Source organism: Molothrus ater, chromosome 9 (genome assembly GCF_012460135.2).
Source record: "Molothrus ater isolate BHLD 08-10-18 breed brown headed cowbird chromosome 9, BPBGC_Mater_1.1, whole genome shotgun sequence".
Lineage (NCBI taxonomy): Eukaryota > Metazoa > Chordata > Aves > Passeriformes > Icteridae > Molothrus > Molothrus ater.
In genome coordinates, this window is record NC_050486.2 from 7,671,497 (window position 1) to 7,690,969 (window position 19,473).

Genomic DNA, 19,473 nt, shown 5'->3' on the forward strand with positions numbered 1-19,473 from the left:
CCCTGCCCAATGCCATGAGACTCCTAATGTCATAAGTGACTGTGAGTGGTCCAGGAGCACCTTTGAATACAATGAAAACACCTAACAAGTGCATCCCCAGAGACTCAAGTTGCCTTTTAGGTCCCCTTCTGCATTAGGGACTCAAAGTCAATCCAAGGTGTGACATGCTGCTCACTTCAGGCCTGACAGAGCAGGGTGATTAACACTGGGCTCCTTGTCTGAGCCTCTTGCACTGCCCAGCAGCCTCCAGACACTCCAGACACCTGGAGCTGACTCACAGGGCTTTCCTCTGGCTCCTGGTGATCTCATGGGCACAGCCAGCCCAAACACACCACATCTCTGCACCTCCCTTTGCCAACTGTACCTGCCTCTGCTGCTTGAGTCAACTTTTATAAACAGAAGGTTTCCTTTTCATTTCACTTGGTGGATCCTAATATAGTTCACAACAAGGAACACTGCTTCCCAAAAGCAATAGGAGCATGGTGGGTTTTGGCATCTGATGTTCTTTTATCTGGTTTTCATTACTAGTTTTTAGATTAGATAAAATTATTTTTGGTGTTCCCACCAATTCAGCAGTTCTTAGGATCCACTCATACCTCTGAGGAGACACAATCCCTTCTGCTCTTAAGTACATCACCTGCCCACAACACCTCTGCTGTGTCCTTCCTCCTCTGCTCAGGAAGGTCATCTCCAGCAGCATGGTCCACAAGAGCAGCTCCCTTAGACCCCACCCAGACCACATCCCTGGCTGACTTCTCTCCTGGAAAACCAGCCCTCCCCAGCAGGAAGCTTTTCCCCTGTCTGTCTCCTCTGTGTTACCCCATTTATCTCACCCTTGCCACCCCACTTGTGCAAACAAGGCCGTGACAGCTCTCTCCTCAGTCATCTCTGCTTGCTGACTCAGACTATTCTCACCCTGCCATCTGCCTATGCTTCAACAGGACCTCTGGAAACCACATGCCATGAGACTACCAAGAATGTATTTCCTGGGGCCCTGATTTTCTAAACACATCTGATCTGGAACGAGCAGCTGCCCACCAGCCTCCACAGAGCAAATGTCCCACTGCAACCTATGGCAGCACCCTTTAGAAAAGGTCTCACACCAACAGCATTACCACAGATGTTTCACCTTTTAAAGTAAACATAAGTGTAAGCAAAGGAAGGTATAAAGAACAGCTGTGCTCATCAGACACTGCAATGAAGCAGTTTTGTTTCACTGGAAAGCCTGTCTTTCAATCTGCAACACAAGAAAAGTCCTTCTTGAAGATGGTTTATGCTCATTCCCAACAGAGGCAAAAAAGCTGCTCCTGCAGGCACACCACTGTGGCTCACAAGTTCATCAGTCCTTGAGGATGTGGCTGTGGCAGAATTAACCACTCCAAAACCAGTCTGAAACAACACAATAATCTAAATTTTGCTGATGGTTGCTGGTGAAAAGTGATGGATGTGTAAAAACTGGAGTGATGGTTTTACTAATGTAAGCAAGGGAGAAATCCCATTTTTGTGACTTATGCCAGATGAACAGCATGATGCTGTGAGCCCTTGCAGCCCAGGTCAACCCTTGCATCCCCAAGCCTCCTCCTGCAAGGGCCCATCACATCTGCCACATCATCCAGGAGGAAATCCTCTGGGATTTCCTCACGGTGTGCAAAATCAGTGACCATGACCTGCTGGTATCACCGAACGCCACTGCAGCAATGGAGCCTGGACTTCAGTCTGTCCTCTGACATTGGGGTGCCCTGGGACAAGTCCTGCTGCCAGCCAGAGGCAGCTGGAGCAGGGATCATTGAGGCAGCAGCTGCAGGGGACGGGCAGAGGCAGGCAGGGATCCCCGGCAGGGAGCAGGCGGGGCAGGGCAGCGGCACAGCAGGGAATGTCAAGTCTGGCCTTGCCTTGCTGTGCCCTGCCCGGCCCAGAGAGGGCTGGGACAAACAGGGATGGAGGGAGGAGGCATTGCCATCCAACTGCAACGAGGGGAATTACCATTCCCCTCTCTGTCCCCATGGCCACCCTCTGTGGGATGACTTCTACATGGCATTCCTGATGTTTCTGGGATGGGGCACTGGAGGTATCGAGCCAGCAGCCAACTACAGAAGATAACTAACCAGAACATGGTCCAGCATGTCACAGCTGTAGATGGGGAGCACAGGACACTGCCAGCTTGGTGTGACAGCTGTATGACCTCCTCCACTTGCTCAGATCCACACAAACACACCAGAGACATCTCCCTCCAGGCAGTTGTTCCCAGCACTTTATAACCTGTAACAATATCTTGTCCTCCCAAAAATGAGAGGGAAGCCAGCTCAGGTCTGTCCAAGCCCTCCCCACTGCCACCTTCTCACCAGGCCCCCTGCCAGCCTCCTGCTTCTCCAGAGAGCATGTGAGAGAAGATGGAGCTTGAACCTGGGCAGTGAGAAGAAACACAGGGAACTGAAGGAGAATAAAGGCTAGCAGAGCATGGCTTGGTCACTGCTCAGCAAGGTGCCTCCTCACCCACCTTGGTCAGGCACTGGCTACACTGAGCAGAGAGTATCCAAGGAGGGCATCTCTACTTGGGCTTTAAAATATTGGAAGAACAGTTTGGGAACCTGTAAGCCATTATCACAGTCCCTTGGAGCTGGGTCTGCTCCTCCCTGTAACAGGTTTCTGAGTAGCTACTCAGGTTACTCTTGTCATCCTCCACTGTCCTCCAGCAGTACCTCTGAAAACCACATGACTGCAAGGCTCATGCTCAAGATCACCTCTGAGGCACATTTGCATAATGTCCACCAAAAAAAGTCCTAAAAAAAAATCTTTATCTTCTGGAGATAAAAATCCTGAAGATAAAATAAAGAACACAGACTTGCTTCCTAATCTAAGCATTTTCACCTCAAAATGGTAAGAGGCTCCATGTCAACCTACAGCCCCATGCAAGGTCAGGACTGTCCCACCACCCAGTTGTCTGCTCTCCCTGACTGCTCCCCACAATCCAGCTGAAACCTCAGCCAGATTTTACCAGCTGGGATTTGCTTCACAAAAACATTGGCAAAAAAAGACATATTTTAGAAAACAAATTCATTAGTGACAACTGAAGAATGAAAGGTTGAAAGTACACAAACTGATATGCAAAAAAATAAGAATTTACCAGCTGAGATGGGATTAGCTCTGATGCAAGTTAATGAGACCTGTGTGCTTTCCTCTGCTGAGAAAAACAACAGAAATGCAGCTGGAGCTGTAAGACAAGTGTGAATGCAGAAAACAGCCTATCTCTTATCACTGCAATCTGTCCTTAAAAATTTGCTTCATTCAGGCCAGGCTCTGGGAGACAAGACCCAGGAACAACACAGAGCACCCAGATTTGTGACAGCTCCCAGTAATCAGCTTCTTTATTCAGTTGGTTTTTTGTTTTCCCCAGGAACCTTATCCTTTTCTACCTGTTTAGTAAAAGGATTTTTCCCTTACAGCATAAATAAACTCCCCCCAGTTGCTCTGGGCATTCCAGGAAGACAGTGCCACTCCAACAGCATCAGCACCAACAACACAGTTTGTTTTTAAGCCCTGGAAAACCAGCAGCTTAAAATCCATCACAGCCATGCAGTGGAGCAGTGGATACAAGGAAAAACCATCATCCTTGGCATCTGTATCCCAGCACAAGCATTTCCAAGTTTCCTTTCCCTTGTTCCCACACCAAACCAGGGTGTCTAAGGAGCATGAGGTGAATCTTGCAACTGAGACACATCATTATCAATATCCTACCACAAAAAATAAAGTAATACTCAACAGAATTCCCAGGTATAAGGGGTTACAAATATTCAGACTTTATTATAAATAAGAAATACTGTTTTATACATAAAAACTGCAAGTGTTGCATTTTGTTCACCGCCCCAGACAGCAAGACCACAGATTAAGGCAAAAAAAGCTGGAGTGAAGGCACATACTGAGGGGGCCACAGTCAGGAATAAGGTGATGAAGGGATGTCACATGTCATCCATGACACCCAGCACTCCACCAGCAGCTGTCACATCATCACATTATGTAAAGAAATAACTGGACTTATACAATGAATAATGGCTGTAATGCAGTACTGATTAACAGATTGCTTATAAAGATTTTTTTTTTTTATTTAAAAATAAAATTCTGTTAAAAACGGCTTAAGAAAAAAAAAAAACAACACAAGAGAGCAGGAAACCTTAGGCCTGAGGTCAGCCAGGGCATGCACACATCTGCTCTTCTCACAGCCTTGGCAGAGGTGATGTGGTCACAGCTATCTTCCCAGAGTGACCCAATGTCCCTGTGTGTGCAGGCACAGGGAGCTCTCCTCCAGAGGTGTTTGCAGGCAGGAGGGAAATCCCACAATCATTAAAGGAAGGGATACAAGAGCCATGCAGAGTTTGCTGGGAACAGCAGCACTGTCTGCACCAAGCCTCCTGCCTTGCACAGTGGTATCAAGATGTCCCCAAATGCAGCTCTCTGACCACCTCAGAGCTGGTCTGGTCTCCCAACAGAGCTACAGCTCCTCCCAGCTCAGCTGCAAAGCCACAGCCCCTGCTCCACTGCTGGCACAGGGGACACAGCACCGGGTGCTGCAGGCACCGTGGGGAGCAGGGCTGGCTTTGGAGACTGGGCTGGAAAGCAGCCACCCAACAGGCAAAGTGGTTATGGATGGGTGCTGGGGATACAACAGAGGGAAGCAAGCAGGAGCCCAGCCAGGAGAAATCCCAAGCTTTAAGGGAATGATACAGAGAGAAGCAATACATGGTGCACCTGCCCCAGGTGGCTACAAGGGAAAGCACATAGAGGAGGCCAGGCTGTGCCACTCTGGAAATCTGGCTGATTTTATATTTACACACACATACACACACACGAGAGACTTCCTCACACTATAATCATGATAAAAAATGGAAAAAAAAATCACATTCACACAAAAAACATAAATTTGAAATAATTAATAGCACCAGTGTGTGTCAGATAATAATTTCTTCCCCGCTACGCAAACGTACAAAGTTGCATAGTGTTTAAGGATAGATATATACTGGATCTCAGGGAAAGGGGGAGGGATGCCAGGCTGGAGGCAAGGAGGAAGCTGCAGAGGAAGCTCTTGTCTGGGAGCAAGGGGCTCCCTGCTGCTCCCAGCCAGCAGCAGCGAGCACTGCCTGGGCAGAGAGCCTGCAGGGAAGGCCTGGGAGTGGAGTAAAAGGCAGAGCTGCCACCTGAGCCTGGCCTGAGGTCCCTGTGCTGTGGCAGCTTTGTGGTGACTGGGAGATTTGGAGGCAAAAAGAAAGGAGGGCACCAGGAAATTCCAGCTCTTCCTCCCAGCTTTAAAACAGGCAAAAGGCAAGAGCAATGGCAGAAGAGATAAAAATCCCACTGTCCTCCTTCAGGTAAAAGATGGGGAAAAAAAAAGACCTTTCCATTTCCATTCACGTGCCCCCTTCCTTCCCCACCCTAAGACATTCAGCATGGAGGCCAGTGCAGCTGTCAGAACTCTCTGGAAGGCAGCTCTCCTCTTCAGCAAGACTTGTCCTGCTTCAACAAACTCATTTGTCAGTCTGACATTCTGAGCCCAGAAAACCAGATCCTCTGGAAATTCAGTAGCAACTGATGGGAATGCAGCTCGTGGCTTCCACACTCTGGCAGTCTGGACTAGCCAGCAGGTAGCAGCTTTCAGACCAGACCCAAAACTTCTCCACAGAACAGAAGTGGGGCTGACAAGATCCACCACTCCACCAGTATCCCATCTTCCCAAAGAGCCCTAATCAGAGGCTGCCTTTCTCTCATAGTAATGCATCCTCACAGAAAGCATTTCAGAAAGAGGCTTCAGCTATTTTGCCAAAGGCTACCAACACTGTTGGATTGGCCACATAATGATGAAAAAAATAAATTCACAGGGTTAGAAGTTGGGAAGAAGGATCTGAATTGAGTGCAGCTATACTGGCCATTACAGTAATACTTTGGTAGCCATCCCCTTCCTTCATAGGGACAAAGAGCTCTAGGACTGAGGATTTTATAAAGGGAGAAGACAGGAGAGAAAGTTGTGTTAGTTTTGCCTTGCTGTATACAGCTCACATAGTTATTTCTGAACCACAGTATAAAGAGTCCAGAGCATCTCTCATCCTTGCACTAATCGAAGGGAAACTGTGTCTGAGGAAGGGGCAAAGGTGGAGTGCTCAGAAAAACAACCTATATAAAAAACCCCTTTGATGCCCAAAGACGGATATTTAATTTGCTTCTCAAAAAAAAAAAAAACCCGAACAAAGAAACAAACAAACAAAAAAAACCCCACAAAAAAACCCCAAACAAAACAAAAAACAAAACAAAACAAAAAAACAACAAACAAAAAAAACCAAAAAAAACCCCAAAACTTTCAACTTATCCTGATTTGAGAGGAAACAGTGGCTGCGAGCAGCAGAGTTGGGGATTTGGAGAAGGCAATGTGTGTTAAGGCACTCCATGGCTGAACCACCACTCACCAGGGCGATTCCCCCCACCCCCAGCACACCCTTAGGGCTTCTCAATGGACGGGGTGTTGAAACAGCCAGATGGCAAGGTCTTCCTGATGTCCTCCAGGTTGCTAATGTCCTTCAGGATCTCTTCAATGTCCCTGTTGTAGGCCTGTATCGCATCATCTTGCTTCTTGGCTTCTCTCTCAAGGAAAGACACTTTCTGGTCCAGGTCACTGTCTTTCATCTGGTCTTTGGCACTGTTCAAGGTACCTTCAATTTCATTCAGTTTGTTCAAGTCCACTGTCTCCAGCTGCCCTGAAAAGCCAGAAGCAAACAGTGAAGTGCATGAAAACCTCTATGGCACCCTGAGTGCTCATACAGCTGAGCCCACAGCAGATCTCCATCAGAGCATCTCCAGCCTCTGAAACAGGACCAACCACATGGGTGACATCTCCACTGTCTCAAGAAGTCTTCAGTTTGCTGAAAAACCAAGACAGAGCGTTGCCAAACAAGCTCTGAGGCTACTTGGGAAAAAAAAAAACCCAAAGTCCTTGCCAAAAACACACAAACCCAATTTCAAGAGATCAACAGATCCATCTGGTTCCTCAAACAAAACTGGCTGGAAACCCAGCACATATCAGGAAAACACTCAAAAGCATAGAGAACACTGAAGACAGTCCTACCTAGCTGATCCAACAGGTCATTAATGACAGTAAGCAGGCTGTTGACAGAGTTCTTAGCTTTTCTTGCATTGTCTTCTGCCTCCTGGGCAGCCTGTGAGGCCTGTAGGATATAAAAAAAAATGAAAGCACAAAAAAGGTGTAGGGATTACAAAACTGATGCCTCTCCTTTGCAGATAGTCATCACATCACTGCCTTCTCACCCCAGGATAACAATCCTGCACAAAGATCTTTATCACAGGGCTGGGGAAAAGACTGGCAATCTTCAAGTAATCAGTTTTCTGAGTATTTCAGGATGGGGATCCCTGAACACTGAGCAGGATTTTGCAGTAAAGGGCAGGATGGAATCAATAGGGCTTTACAGTCAGGTTTTAGCTATAATAAAAGGAAAAGTAGCTTTCAAATTCCAGCAGGGAGCTTATGCTAATGCACCAGAACTTGCCTCCTTTTCAGTCCCACTTAAAACTTGGAAGAGTCAGAATACTGGCTGGACCCAGCGCTGTCCTTGCCAGAGGAGAGCAGGAGGAAAGGCTCCATTGCCAGGACAGCAGGGAGAAGGCAGATCCTAGCCACTGCTGTCACCTGCCAGCAGTACTCACCTCATTTGCCATCTTCATATCCTGCTCAGCATCAGCCTGCTTCCTCTTCAGCTCCTTCTCTGCATCCTGCAGCTGCTTCATCATGTCATCCACCTCCCTGGCCAGTCCTGTCACATCAGCAAAGGTCTTGTCGGCTTCGGCTCTGGTAGCAGCAGCACTCTGCAGCCAACAGGTGGGACAGGATGGAAAAAGGTGGTGAAGGGGCAGAACTTCCTTCAATCCTTCTCATCAAAATGCACTGACTTCCTGTCTTGCCATGTTTTGCATGTGCAGCGGGGAATACAGCAGGGGGCACAGGGGGCTCACCAGGAAACACTGCAGCAGGAGTTCCTGCAATCCCACAGCAGGATCTCAGAGGGGGGAGCTGCAGCACACCCACCTTCTGAACGGAGCTGGCAATCTTCTCAGCATCATCTGCTCTGGCCTTGGCCTCACGGGCATCAGCAGCAGCGTTGCCCAGTGCCAGCTCTGCCTGCTGAGTCTTGTTGTTGGCCTCTGCAATGGTCTGGCTGATGGCAGGGATCTTCTTCAGCGCCTCCTCGGCCGCCGTCTTGTTATCGTTCACCCGCTTGTCAAAGTCTAAGGGGGCAAAGCAGATCCTTATCACGTGCTCCAGGAGAGCCTTGGGATGCTCCTCTGACCAAGCTACCCAAGGCTTTGCTGCCCTGACATTGGAAGGATGGTCAGCTCTCCCTATTGCACATCTTCTGATGCTAAATAAGGAAGTTAAAAGGTAATTTCCAGTCCCTGAAAAGGCTCATACTTTTTCTTTAGAGAAAAACAAGCTGAAAGAACACACCCAACATTCAGATAAGGGCAATAGCAGGGCCTCTTTAACCAGAATATCCTACTGCCAAGTGACTTGTCACACTGGAATTGAAGGATTCACTCCAAGTGCTTCCTCTTTACCTTTCAGGTTCCTGAGAATGGTATTGGCCTCCTGTAGTGTGCCACTACTCTTCCTAGCAGCTTCTTCAGCCAGGGCTTTTGCTGCATCTGCTCGAGCCAAGAGCTGGTCTGCAGTCTGAGGAGACAGGACATGTACCAATGCATTCCCACTTTCTGAAGGACAATCGTGTGTGTCAAAAAGCACTGTTAAGCCCCAAACAACAACACCATCCAGAAGAGCAGTGCTTCCTCTGAGACCAGATGAGTGTATGTACTTTGGGAATACTGCTCTAAATACAAAGTTGACACCACATCTGGCAAATATCTCCTATTTTCACACACAGCCTCAAAGCCATTGCTTTTAACCTCTTTCTGCATCTCCTTTTTGGGGCCATTCTTCAGCATTCTTATAATCAATAACACTAAAATGAAAACATTTGCATCTGGCCACAGTTACTTGTCTTCCTTGTTTTTTTTTTCCCAGGGAACAAAAGCCTGCACAAAGTAGAACTGACCTGCTGCTCTGTCTTCCCTTTCTCCAAGAGGTTCTTTACTTCTAACTCCTTTCCTTTCATATCTTCTCTCAAGTCCTCGTAATCCTTTAGCTTCCTGGCAATTAGTTGATCCAGTTCCTCTGCTTCCTTCTTGATCTTATTTGCTTTATTCTGCAGGTGGAAATCACACACAGAGATTCCTGAATGTTAAAGAATTCCTGAACAGGTGGTAAATTTTTCCACTTCTACATTCAAGCCAAGATGTCTGGCAAATATTTCAGATTTCTGTCTTTCAGAAACTGGGGGAGATGGGGTTTATGTAGGTGGTTTCTGAATTTACATCTCCTGCATAAATGTTGCAATTGCATAAAAGTTGGATTATGCCTAGATGGACAAGAAGTGTTGTCCACAGAGTGTTTTTATGCAGAGAACATCAGCAGAGCACATGTAAGGTATGCCAGCAACCTAGCAATCCTCAGAAATAGTGCACATGATGGTGCCCACATGTACCTCTAGCCCCGTGGAATCCACAGTAGGCAGGCTGGTGAGGTTGGCATATATCTGCAGGGCTCTGTTTCCAGCTTCCTCTGCCTCTGCAAGCACCTTGGTGGCCTGTTTCTCTAGGTCTCGAGACATATTCCTTGCTTGATTGTACCTAAAAAATCCCAAGGATCCAGTTATGAAACAGTATATTCTGTAGAACTGAACTTAATAAGAGAGTGGAGAGGCTAAGAAATCAAAAATCACCTCCCACAAAATCCAAAGCAGATAGAGGGATTGTCTTAGGTTTAAGCACTGCTCTAAAGTCAGGAAATAAAAACAATTTTCTGTTTCTGACTCACTTCTGGTTGAGCTCATCAATATCAATTGCAGTTTGGTTTTCTCCAGCCAGGGTTTTCAGCAGCAGCTGATACGCTTCCGTGGAAGTATCATTTGCAGCCTTGGCTGTGCGAACAATCTCATCAGCTTCCTTTTTGTGCCTGATGACAAAAGAAAAACAATGCCATTAGATTTGAGGGCCAATAGTTTTTATCCTCAGTTCTTGATTATATTCTCTCTTCCTTCATTCCTTCCCCCAGATTTACACATGGGAGATGCTGAAACATTAGTAATGGAAGATGGTTGCCATGTGTGTCACCCACATGAGCAATGTTTGCCCTCAGGGCTACACAGCCACCATCCCAGAGCACCAGTCCCTTAAGCAGCAAAGGGTGTGTGTTTCCCAGCCAGGAAATGAAATTCTGCTTCCCCCTTGCAGAGAAGAGCAGGGCCCTGACAAAGGCCATGATGAGTGTGTCTTGGCACAGCCTACCTTTCTGCCAGCTTACGAGCCTCTTCTGCCAAGTGAGTCATGTTGTTGGGGTCCCCACTTTGCTCTGGAGGTGTAATGGACTGGAAGAGAAAAAGAAAGAAAAAAAAAACCCTTAAAGATCTTTTCTAATCTTTTATTTGTATTTGCTTTAAATATTTATTGTCATGCTCTAAATGCTTAGATATGTGTCTAACCTACTTCTCACTTCTCTGCATGTTTTTCTTAAGTCCATGCAGTTTCCACCACTGGTTACCCCTTGAAAAACAACAAATATTTTAGACTTTTATGTTTTAGACTTTTATGTTGGTTTGGGCTAAGATACTATCTGTAACTGACAGTGGTGAACTTCACTGATTTCCCATAATCGACAGTGGTGAACTTCACTGATTTCCCATGATCTTGATGCAAATTTGCTGTATGAGGGAGAGAGCAAGTGGAGAAACACACCAGAGGCACAAAAGGAAAGGCCCTCAGCCTCCCCCAGCTGTGTGGGATCCCAGCACACACTCACCACGTTGTCAGCTGCCATCTTGGCCCTCTCCAGCATATCAGAAGCCATGCTGATCAGGTCCTCAGTGTCCTCCACCCGCACCCGCGCCTGCTCCGCCAGGTTCTCCGTGTCCTGCACTGTGCCCTGGATGTTCCTCAGCCTGTTCAGCTGACTCACTAAGGTGCTGTTGATGTCTTTGAGACGATCCATGAGACCCTGATCTACATCTGAAACACAGGACAAAAAAGAGAGGAAGCAAAATTAATTAGAGCAGGAAGAGAAGCTGGAGCAGCAGCTTACCACAGCAGGCACCGTGTTGGTAGGTTAATCCTCTACTGGAAGGGAACCAGGCAAAGCCATTTCACAAGTCACTTAGCTTGAGATCAAAGTCATAATCAGAATGTGCACCAACAGGAGAAATGAAAAGCCATGAACTGCTAATAAGACAATCCTGCTGGGTATTGGAACTGACTCTGATGGGAGATTTTGTGTTCAGAATCATGTTTTACCTCTCATGTTTACCTCATGTTTTACCTCTCTCATTGACTTAAAATGACAACAGAGCTGCTCCTCAATAGGTATGAAATGTCTGTTTGGTGAATTCCCTTTAGTTTATCTCCTAGAAATTGAGCAGAGACAGACAAATAGTGCAGATGTACATTTTTCCACACTCAGGGCAACAATGGCTACTCTGAAGAAAGACCTAAGGAGCTCCACATGGAGCAGCCAGGAGCTGTGTGGAATAGCAAACCCTCTCCAAACTCTCCTCAAACCAAAGGGCTGGCAAAAGCTGTGAGCCTTGGTTCTCACATATGTAGGATTTATAAGGCACCCACACTTCACCAAATTTTTGGACCATCAGGTAACTCTCCACAACAGCATCTAAATAACAGAGGCATCACAGCCCAGGTATGTATTTGCCTCACAACCATGGCAGTAACTTTTGAAAAGCTGAGAGTGTTACCAAGAACTAAAGTGCAAGCAGAAGCCCACAGAACTCCAAAATTAAGACTGGTCAAATACTTTGACCTTGCAACAGATCTTAAGTATTGAACATGAACATTTGACACATTTCAAAAACATACTATCACAGAAAAACAGAAATAACTTCTTCAGCTGCGCACAGATTTTTGCCAGGGTAGTTTTTGTTGCATTTACCTTTCCCTCTTAGTAAGAGAAGAACCTGGAGCTGGGGAAGAATTTGGAGCACAAGTCTCATGAGAAGCAGCTGAAGGAGCTGGGAGGGGTTGAGCCTGGAGAAAAGGAGGCTCAGGGGGGACCTTCTGTCGATCCACAACTCCCTGAAAGGAGGGTGCACCCAGGGTGTCAGGCTCTGCTCCCAAGGAAGAGGGACAGGATGAGAGGAAACAGCTCCAAGCTGTGCCTGGGGAGGTTTTGGATGGATAGTGGGAAAAATTTCTTCACTTAAAGGGTTGTCCAGGGAAATGCTGAATCACCATCCCTGGAGGGATCTAAAAGCTGGGTGGATGTGGCACTTGGGAACATGGGTTAATGGTGGCCTTGGCAGTGCTGGGGGGCAGGGAACAGTTGGACTTGATCTTAAGGGTCTTTCCAAATAAATGATTCTATGATTCTAAGACAGAGAGAGAGATCAAAATTCCACCACAAAACCAAATCCATTCCCTCATCTTTCTGCAATCCCCATCCTGCTACCCCCTTATGTGGGACTATTATCTAGGCAGTAAAAATCTACCTCAGCTAAAGCTGACAAAAGCTTAAGCAACCATTCTCACTGGCAGGAATCTTCCCAAGCAAATGCCAGCATTAGATGTGTGTTAGCTTTTCCCAGCTTCACACAAAGGGGACACATTTTCCCAAAATGGTCTGAAATCACTGAACCAGCTCCCAGGGGAACATTTTTACTGCAAAGTCAATAGTCTCCTTCAGGCTTCTCTTTTCCAAAACACACATCATCTTATACATTAAAGAGACCCTAAGGACAAACCACTGTCACAAACATGACAAACATCCTGTGGTAGTGGTGACAACACAAGAACAAATTTGAAATGGAGTTTAACTGGAAAAACAGCATTCTTCAGAATATTCTACACTTGATGGTGGGATAATTAAGTTTGCCATCAGGATTTTGAAGCCGCCATTCTGATCACCAATGATCAGAACAACAAGAACTACTAGAGCCCAAGATGTTTGAGCAAATTTAAAGCATAGTAAGTATACTGGAAAGTTTTCTGCTTGTGTAACAAATAAAACCCTCCTTTGCATCAAGGTAAGAGGGTAACACATAAAACACTTCCATCCATGCAGAGCTAGAGGCAGATCCTTACTTCCATGTGCAACAAAGACCACTGGTAGAACAGCATGGATAAAAGCACAGCCACTGTTGTTATGATAACAACATTCACTGACCCAGTGCTGCCTGAAATTGCTGTCAATCCTGGAGCACAGAACTGGCATGAAATAAAACATGCTGTCTCCAAAGGGAACAGGAACATGAGGCAAAGAACTCATTTAGTTGGTCCAGGCCTGATCAGGTCAGCTCACCTTTGCTCTTTTGTGCCTCATGGAGCAGCTCCGTAACTTCTCTTTCTGCCTGCTTCAACCGCTCTTCGAAGGCTTCATCAGTTACAGTTTCTTCTCTGCTACCCAGATTTGCTATAAGATTCTCCAGCTCCTGCAGCCTTTGACGTTGCTCTGCCACCTACATGAGAGGGAGAGAGCACAGCTCTGACACAGCAAAGCACCTTGAGCCGCTCTGCTTTCAGCAACCACCAACAGCCATGGGCCGGAACGCTGCGCAACTGGACACGTGCCACCATCTCCAGTGGTACCAACAGCAGTGTGTGTGGCCTTACCTTGTCTTTCACTAGTCTGTAACAGGCTGGACACTCCTGGCAGCCTGGCCAGGAGCGATTGTAGAAGTAGTTCTCCTCGCACTGGTTGCAGCGGCTCCCCACAAAGCCTTCCTTGCACTCACAGTGACCGCTCTCCTGGCACTGCAGGGACCGCGAGCCCTCGGGATCACAGTCGCAGGCTGCAGGGGCGGTAAACCTCAGTCAGACTGCAGGACAGGCACAAATACCCTACAACTCACAGGATGGGAGGATATGCTTAATACCCTAAAACATCTGCAAGAGCTACGGGGCACAAACTCACAGCTGGACCTCCCTCCTGATCGCAGTGCTTCTACTCACAAGCAGGATCCAGCACTCACTGTGTGTGTTCAGTGTTGCCATTACCTCTCCCACAAAGCATTATTCTACCATACTGCATTGTAACCAACTGCAGTTAGTTTTGCTGCTCTTTACAGGCAGGGATATCAATGAGGAAAGTTTGGATCAACCTGCTTTGCAATCATGTTTAAAAGATCAGCTGCTCCTCCAGACAGAACCTGGATACTGCAGAGTAACTGTGCAGGGACACAATAGGAAACAGGGCTGCTGGAGGCCAAGATGCAGAGAACATATTTACACCAAGGAGAAGTAGATATCTACTAATTTGGATATCTAGTAAGTCAGACAAGAAAAAGGTAACAAAAGAAGAAGGGGATAAGCTGTAATACAGACATCAAATTACGTCACACACAGTGTGGACATAAAAGTGCCAACTTCTGCTGTGATGAGGAGCAAGGTGACAAAATACCTTCCCAGAGGCAGAAGGAAAGCAAAGGCAGGGCTGGGTGTGCAACATCCTTCCCACCTGCCTCCCTGTGGCCCCTCAGACTTACGTTTGCAGCCTTCAGAGCCAAAGCCGAAGTGGTTGGGCTCACATCTGTCACAGTGCTGGCCGGTGACGCCGGGCTGGCACTCGCACTGCCCCGTCCGGATGTCACACTGCCCGCTGGTGGAGCCCAGCGCGTGGCAGTTGCACCTGGGGGAGGCAGGCACACGTCAGATGTGACACAGAAGGGACACGTGGGGTCTCTCTGAAGAGCACAGCTCAACATTTGCATTTGCCAAAAGCCACTTTTCTTGCTGTGAAGATGCAGCAGGCGAGGCACTGAGCTTTTGAACCATGCAAGGTCACTTGCTGCCTGCACTAAAAAAAGAACCCAAGAGCCCCTGCTACAATCACGAAGTCATGTGGCAGTTTTCTATTTAAAACCCTGATTTAGAGCTCTTTATAAAGCTATTTATAAGTCAGGCTTTTTGTACAGCCTTAGTAGCTGCTCCTTGACCACTGCTCTTCCCCACCCACAGCGGCAGAGGCACACCTGTTACTTGTGACAAACATCACATTCCTGCACAACGTCAGCACCTCCAAATCCAGGGTCTCTGCCCCAAGCCAAACCTCACCTCTCACAGCCACGTCCACTCTGGAGGTTGAAGAATCCAGGCTCACAGGCACTGCAGTCCCTCCCAGTGACATGAGACAAGCACTCACACTGCCCAGTCACTTGATTGCAGATCGTCTGCTGATTCACTGTGCCGTATGGATTGCAGTGACAAGCTGCAAAAATAAAAAGGTATGGAGAAACATGCACCAACTTAGAAATCCCTTGTGGTACTGGTACTTACTCTAACAGGCCTGGATCCAAACCACATGGCCACCCAGCCCCTGCATCACACAATGCTTTTGCTTTGATAGCACTAAGTGCCCACAAAGCTTTTAGCAAGCTCAAACCACCAAATCAGGGTAAAGCCACACATTGCTGCTGACGGGCACAAGTGACAGCCCGACAGCAGCTCCTGGGGACAGAACCATTTTTAAATGCAACAAGAAGCAAGTCTGACCTCTGCACTTGTCTGAGGGGTCAGAGGCCAGGGGGTTCCCAAAGAAGCCGTCCTTGCAGCGGTCGCAGTAGAAGCCAGCAGTGTTGTAGATGCACTTGAGGCACTCGCCGGTCTGGCGGTCGCAGTTGCCCACGGCGTTGGGGTCGATGTTGTTGTTGCACTGGCACAGGCGGCACGGCCTCACGGCACCATTCCTGCCCAGGGGGTCTCCAAAATAGGCATCATCACACAGCTCACACCTCTTACCTGGGACACAACACAGACACGGGTGCTGCAGCAGAAAGCCCTTTGCTGCCATCTCACATGGATCCCCTTTCACTCCCTTCTGAAAAGTAAACTCTTCAGCTTCTTCCCTTTCATCCTTCTGCTGGGGCCAGACACAAATCCCTCCTCATCTCTACATTCAAGCTGATTTTTCACTGGAACTTTGCATTATGAATTACTTCCATTCTTCCTTCCCCTCCTATCCCTTTAAGCCAGACCTATTTGCTGCAATTTGTTGTTAATTTAAGAATCCCAAGAGGTAGAGTTCCGTGGGGCATCACTGCTCCAGCAAGCTCCTCTGCCAATGAGACCTGCCAAACCTCCACAGGCAGCCACTGAAGCATCCAATTCAGCAGCTTCCTAGGCTCACTGCAGATCTGACCTCCCCAGCCAGAGGGGAGCTCCATTTCTTAGGCAGTTCTTGCACAAACAAACCCCCTTTTTCCTCACATCCCAAGAAGGTAGTGTGAGATAGGAGAAACTCCTCTGCAATCACATAGCTGCAAGAAAGATCAGCTGCTACAGACACCTGAGCTGAAGGGCACTGCTTTGGTTCACAATTCAGTGGCACCCACAGGAAGCCCCATGAGCTGCTTATGTCCTTGGGCAGAGGCTGTCCTAAGCACTCAAGAATGTACAGGTATTCTGTACTTTGGACTCTGCCATGCCAAGCATGAAATCAGCAGAGAAGCATGAAGGCTGCCAGTCATCCTATGACTTCCTTGCTGTTTGCAGGCAGAACAAAAGTTTCTGCTTAACAACTCAGTTACATGCTTGGACTTCAGAGCTTATTGCTAAAAAAAAGATCAGTATCTGTTCACATATTTCTCCTTAAAACTGCTGAGCACTAGTTTGATCTTCTATTTCTTTGGGCAGCACTTTGTGAGTCACTGTAGCCTTCCTGCTCTTCCTAGGAAGCATCCTGTAGTGCCTCACTTGCTGGCAAACTGCACCTTCTAATTTTATTTCAGTCTGACCTGCCTTCCTGGCTCTTTTAAATCTGTTTTCTGCCCAACACCATGCCATCATCAGAGCTCTACTGGAAGGCAGCATGGCTCTCATATATAGCACAGAAATGGTCAGACTTTGCAGATCAAGCCTTTTGTTCTCAAGAAACAGGCATGAAAAACATGTGAAGTCCCAAGCCTCACACAGGACAAAAAACAGGGCTGAAGAAGGGAGAAGGATTTGAACCAGAAGACTCAGCAGCTTTCAGAGCTACTCATTGTGGATCAGAGAACAAGAACTAGCAGGAGACATTTCCACAAGCATGTGGATGTAGAAAAAGATGTTTTGTGTAGGAACACACCTGTAGTGCCAGCCTGGCAGCTGGTGCACACCACCTCCTTGGTGCGGGGCACGATGGCACAGCTCGAGGTGCCTGGGCACGGGCAGGGCTGGCAGTCCGAGGCTGTGCCAGCCGTGGCATCGCCGTAATACCCATCACTGCACTTCTCACAGTGAGTCCCTGCCGTGTTATCCCTGCAATTGCACATGCCTGCAACAGAGAGGGGTGAGAGTTTTGTTTCATTGTCCGATCCAGAGAAGAAGCAGCACCCTCTGGCTGCTCCCTGTTTGTCTCTTACCCGTCTCGGGATCGCAGGTCTCGCTGTGCCCGTTGCACGTGCAGGGCACGCAGGGGCTGTAGGGCCCCAGGCCTGGGCTCTCTCGGCGGTACCCGGAGGTGCAGCGCTCACAGAACTGCCCCTCATATCCCACTGGACACGAGCAGCTCTCCACCCAGGCCACAGGCACACCCGGTCCAGGGCGAGCACTTGTGATGGTGACATCATCCAGGTGACCGGCACCTAGAAAGCACCAAGGGACAAACCCTCTGTAACCACAAAGGCTATCATCACTGCTTCCCCAAACACAGCAGAACAGTACGAGGGGCACACAGGGGGTGCTTGCAGTTGGTAAGATGAATCAAGATGCAAAACCCTCCAGGAGGATTTAGAGAGGTGAGCAAAGATGCACTAGAGCTCACCAAGGGAGCATGCAGGGTAGGAAAGCTGAGAATGACAATATAGATGAGAATCTGAGAACAGCAAGTACAGTCAATTAAAATTAAGTTATATTTTACATGTGTATGATTTCCATTTCCAAACCAAATACCAAACCAATTCCTGGCTTTCAAGCCAGAACAGACCATGTCTCTAACAATTGTAATACACCATCTGCAAACCACGCCTCGGGACAAACTCGCCAACTATTCCTCTTAAGCCATTCCTTCCTCTGGCATCTCAGCACTTCCCTCCTCTACTCCCAGCCCCTTCTCCCTGGAGCAAAACAGAGCTCAGATACAACATAGCTGACTTTTAACTTATACCAGTGTCTGTACGACTGCAGCAGCTCCAGTGCACTGAACAGAGCCTCAGCTCCTACATATTAGCAGTGGCTACAGCACTCAGGGATGGTTTGCTCCACACCTTTCTACCCCTCCATTTCACAGCCCCACATTCTTCATGATGGGCCACCCTTCTGAAACACTTGCAGTTTTCCCACCTTTCCCAAATGCAAATTCATCCTTTGCATCTTTCTGCAGAAATACTTCATCACACAGTAATACCTAAGGACCTACTTTTACTTCTAATTCATGCCCATTTTTATAAATCTTCGTTATGAGAAACTTTCACTCAGGTTTTGCACAGGCAGCACTTTAGACCTTGTCCTTCCCATCTGTCATGTCAAAGCAAGACCCAGAAAGAGGGACAAATGTAACCATTTATAGTGTAGCCAAACTTAAAGCCAAGTGCTGTAAACTTCCTACATCCTCCTTCTGTACTATGTATTTTTACCAGCTGGAGGATAGGGGCTATTAAACAAAGAAAAATTCCTATGTCTAGAGCAAGGAATCAGCAGTTGCTAAGTGTTCAGCTTTCAGACATTCAAAGACACCACTTTTCTTTCCCATATCCTCTTCAGGAGGCCTGGGAGAAGATGCTACACAGGAAAGCCAGGTGGAAAGCCACTGGCACAAGCTTTGCCAAATAAGCTGCCACATCTGTTTATGGCTGGGCCCTACAATGAAGCAACTCAAGCACTAAACAAATGAGTTTTCCCTCTCTTCTGTGATGTTCTGTTCAGTGACTTACTTCTCTCACTGTATGTCCCACGGATCTTGATGGAAGTCAAGTTGTGGAGAAGCTTTTGGAATTCAAATGCTGTAAGAGCAGGCCTCCACGGGTAATCTGCAGCTTCATGGAGCCTGGGGAGAAGAGCCAAGCATGATCAGCACAGCTTTCAGCTGCTAACAGCTGCAGCCTCTCAAAAGCTCCCTTTGCAACAGCACTGTGCTATTGCAACATCACCCACATAACTTCAAACCTAATGATCTCTGTTTCCTCAAGAGCTCAGAGGCCAAAGGCAGCCCAGGCCAGGTGACAGCTGCTCCCACTCTACCTGAAGGTGTAGGTCTGCACATTCTCACTGGGGTAGGAGTTGCCCTGGGCAATGAGAGGCACAGACACTCTCAGCCCAGCCCCTTCCAGCACCAGGTCCTCTGCAGAGAGGCGCGTGTCCCGCCTGTCCACACGGAAGGAGAAGGTCAAGTTTTGCCCATAACTCAAAACCTGGTTGCCCAAGAACTTGCCTGAAAGGGAAAGAAATCCT

The 19,473-nt window shown here is 47.7% G+C and overlaps 1 protein-coding gene across 1 annotated transcript in view; it reads right to left on the reverse strand.

Annotated features, from left to right (window-relative positions):
- Nucleotides 1-6,231: 6,231 nt before the first annotated feature.
- LAMC1 (laminin subunit gamma 1) overlaps nt 6,232-19,473 on the reverse strand; it is a 65,031-nt gene continuing 51,789 nt past the window's right edge. Inside the window, exons 10-28 of the mRNA XM_036388142.2 lie at nt 19,264-19,453; nt 18,957-19,069; nt 17,448-17,669; nt 17,171-17,359; nt 15,598-15,843; nt 15,160-15,313; nt 14,592-14,734; nt 13,720-13,898; nt 13,409-13,565; nt 10,907-11,112; nt 10,396-10,475; nt 9,926-10,063; nt 9,594-9,738; nt 9,105-9,254; nt 8,611-8,725; nt 8,081-8,280; nt 7,702-7,860; nt 7,106-7,205; nt 6,232-6,737 (exon numbers count right to left, since the gene is read on the reverse strand). Of these exons, the coding sequence (XP_036244035.1) occupies nt 6,481-6,737; nt 7,106-7,205; nt 7,702-7,860; nt 8,081-8,280; nt 8,611-8,725; nt 9,105-9,254; nt 9,594-9,738; nt 9,926-10,063; nt 10,396-10,475; nt 10,907-11,112; nt 13,409-13,565; nt 13,720-13,898; nt 14,592-14,734; nt 15,160-15,313; nt 15,598-15,843; nt 17,171-17,359; nt 17,448-17,669; nt 18,957-19,069; nt 19,264-19,453 (3,143 nt within the window). The 3' untranslated portion in view covers nt 6,232-6,480. The remainder of the gene's footprint in view (nt 6,738-7,105; nt 7,206-7,701; nt 7,861-8,080; nt 8,281-8,610; nt 8,726-9,104; nt 9,255-9,593; nt 9,739-9,925; nt 10,064-10,395; nt 10,476-10,906; nt 11,113-13,408; nt 13,566-13,719; nt 13,899-14,591; nt 14,735-15,159; nt 15,314-15,597; nt 15,844-17,170; nt 17,360-17,447; nt 17,670-18,956; nt 19,070-19,263; nt 19,454-19,473) is intronic.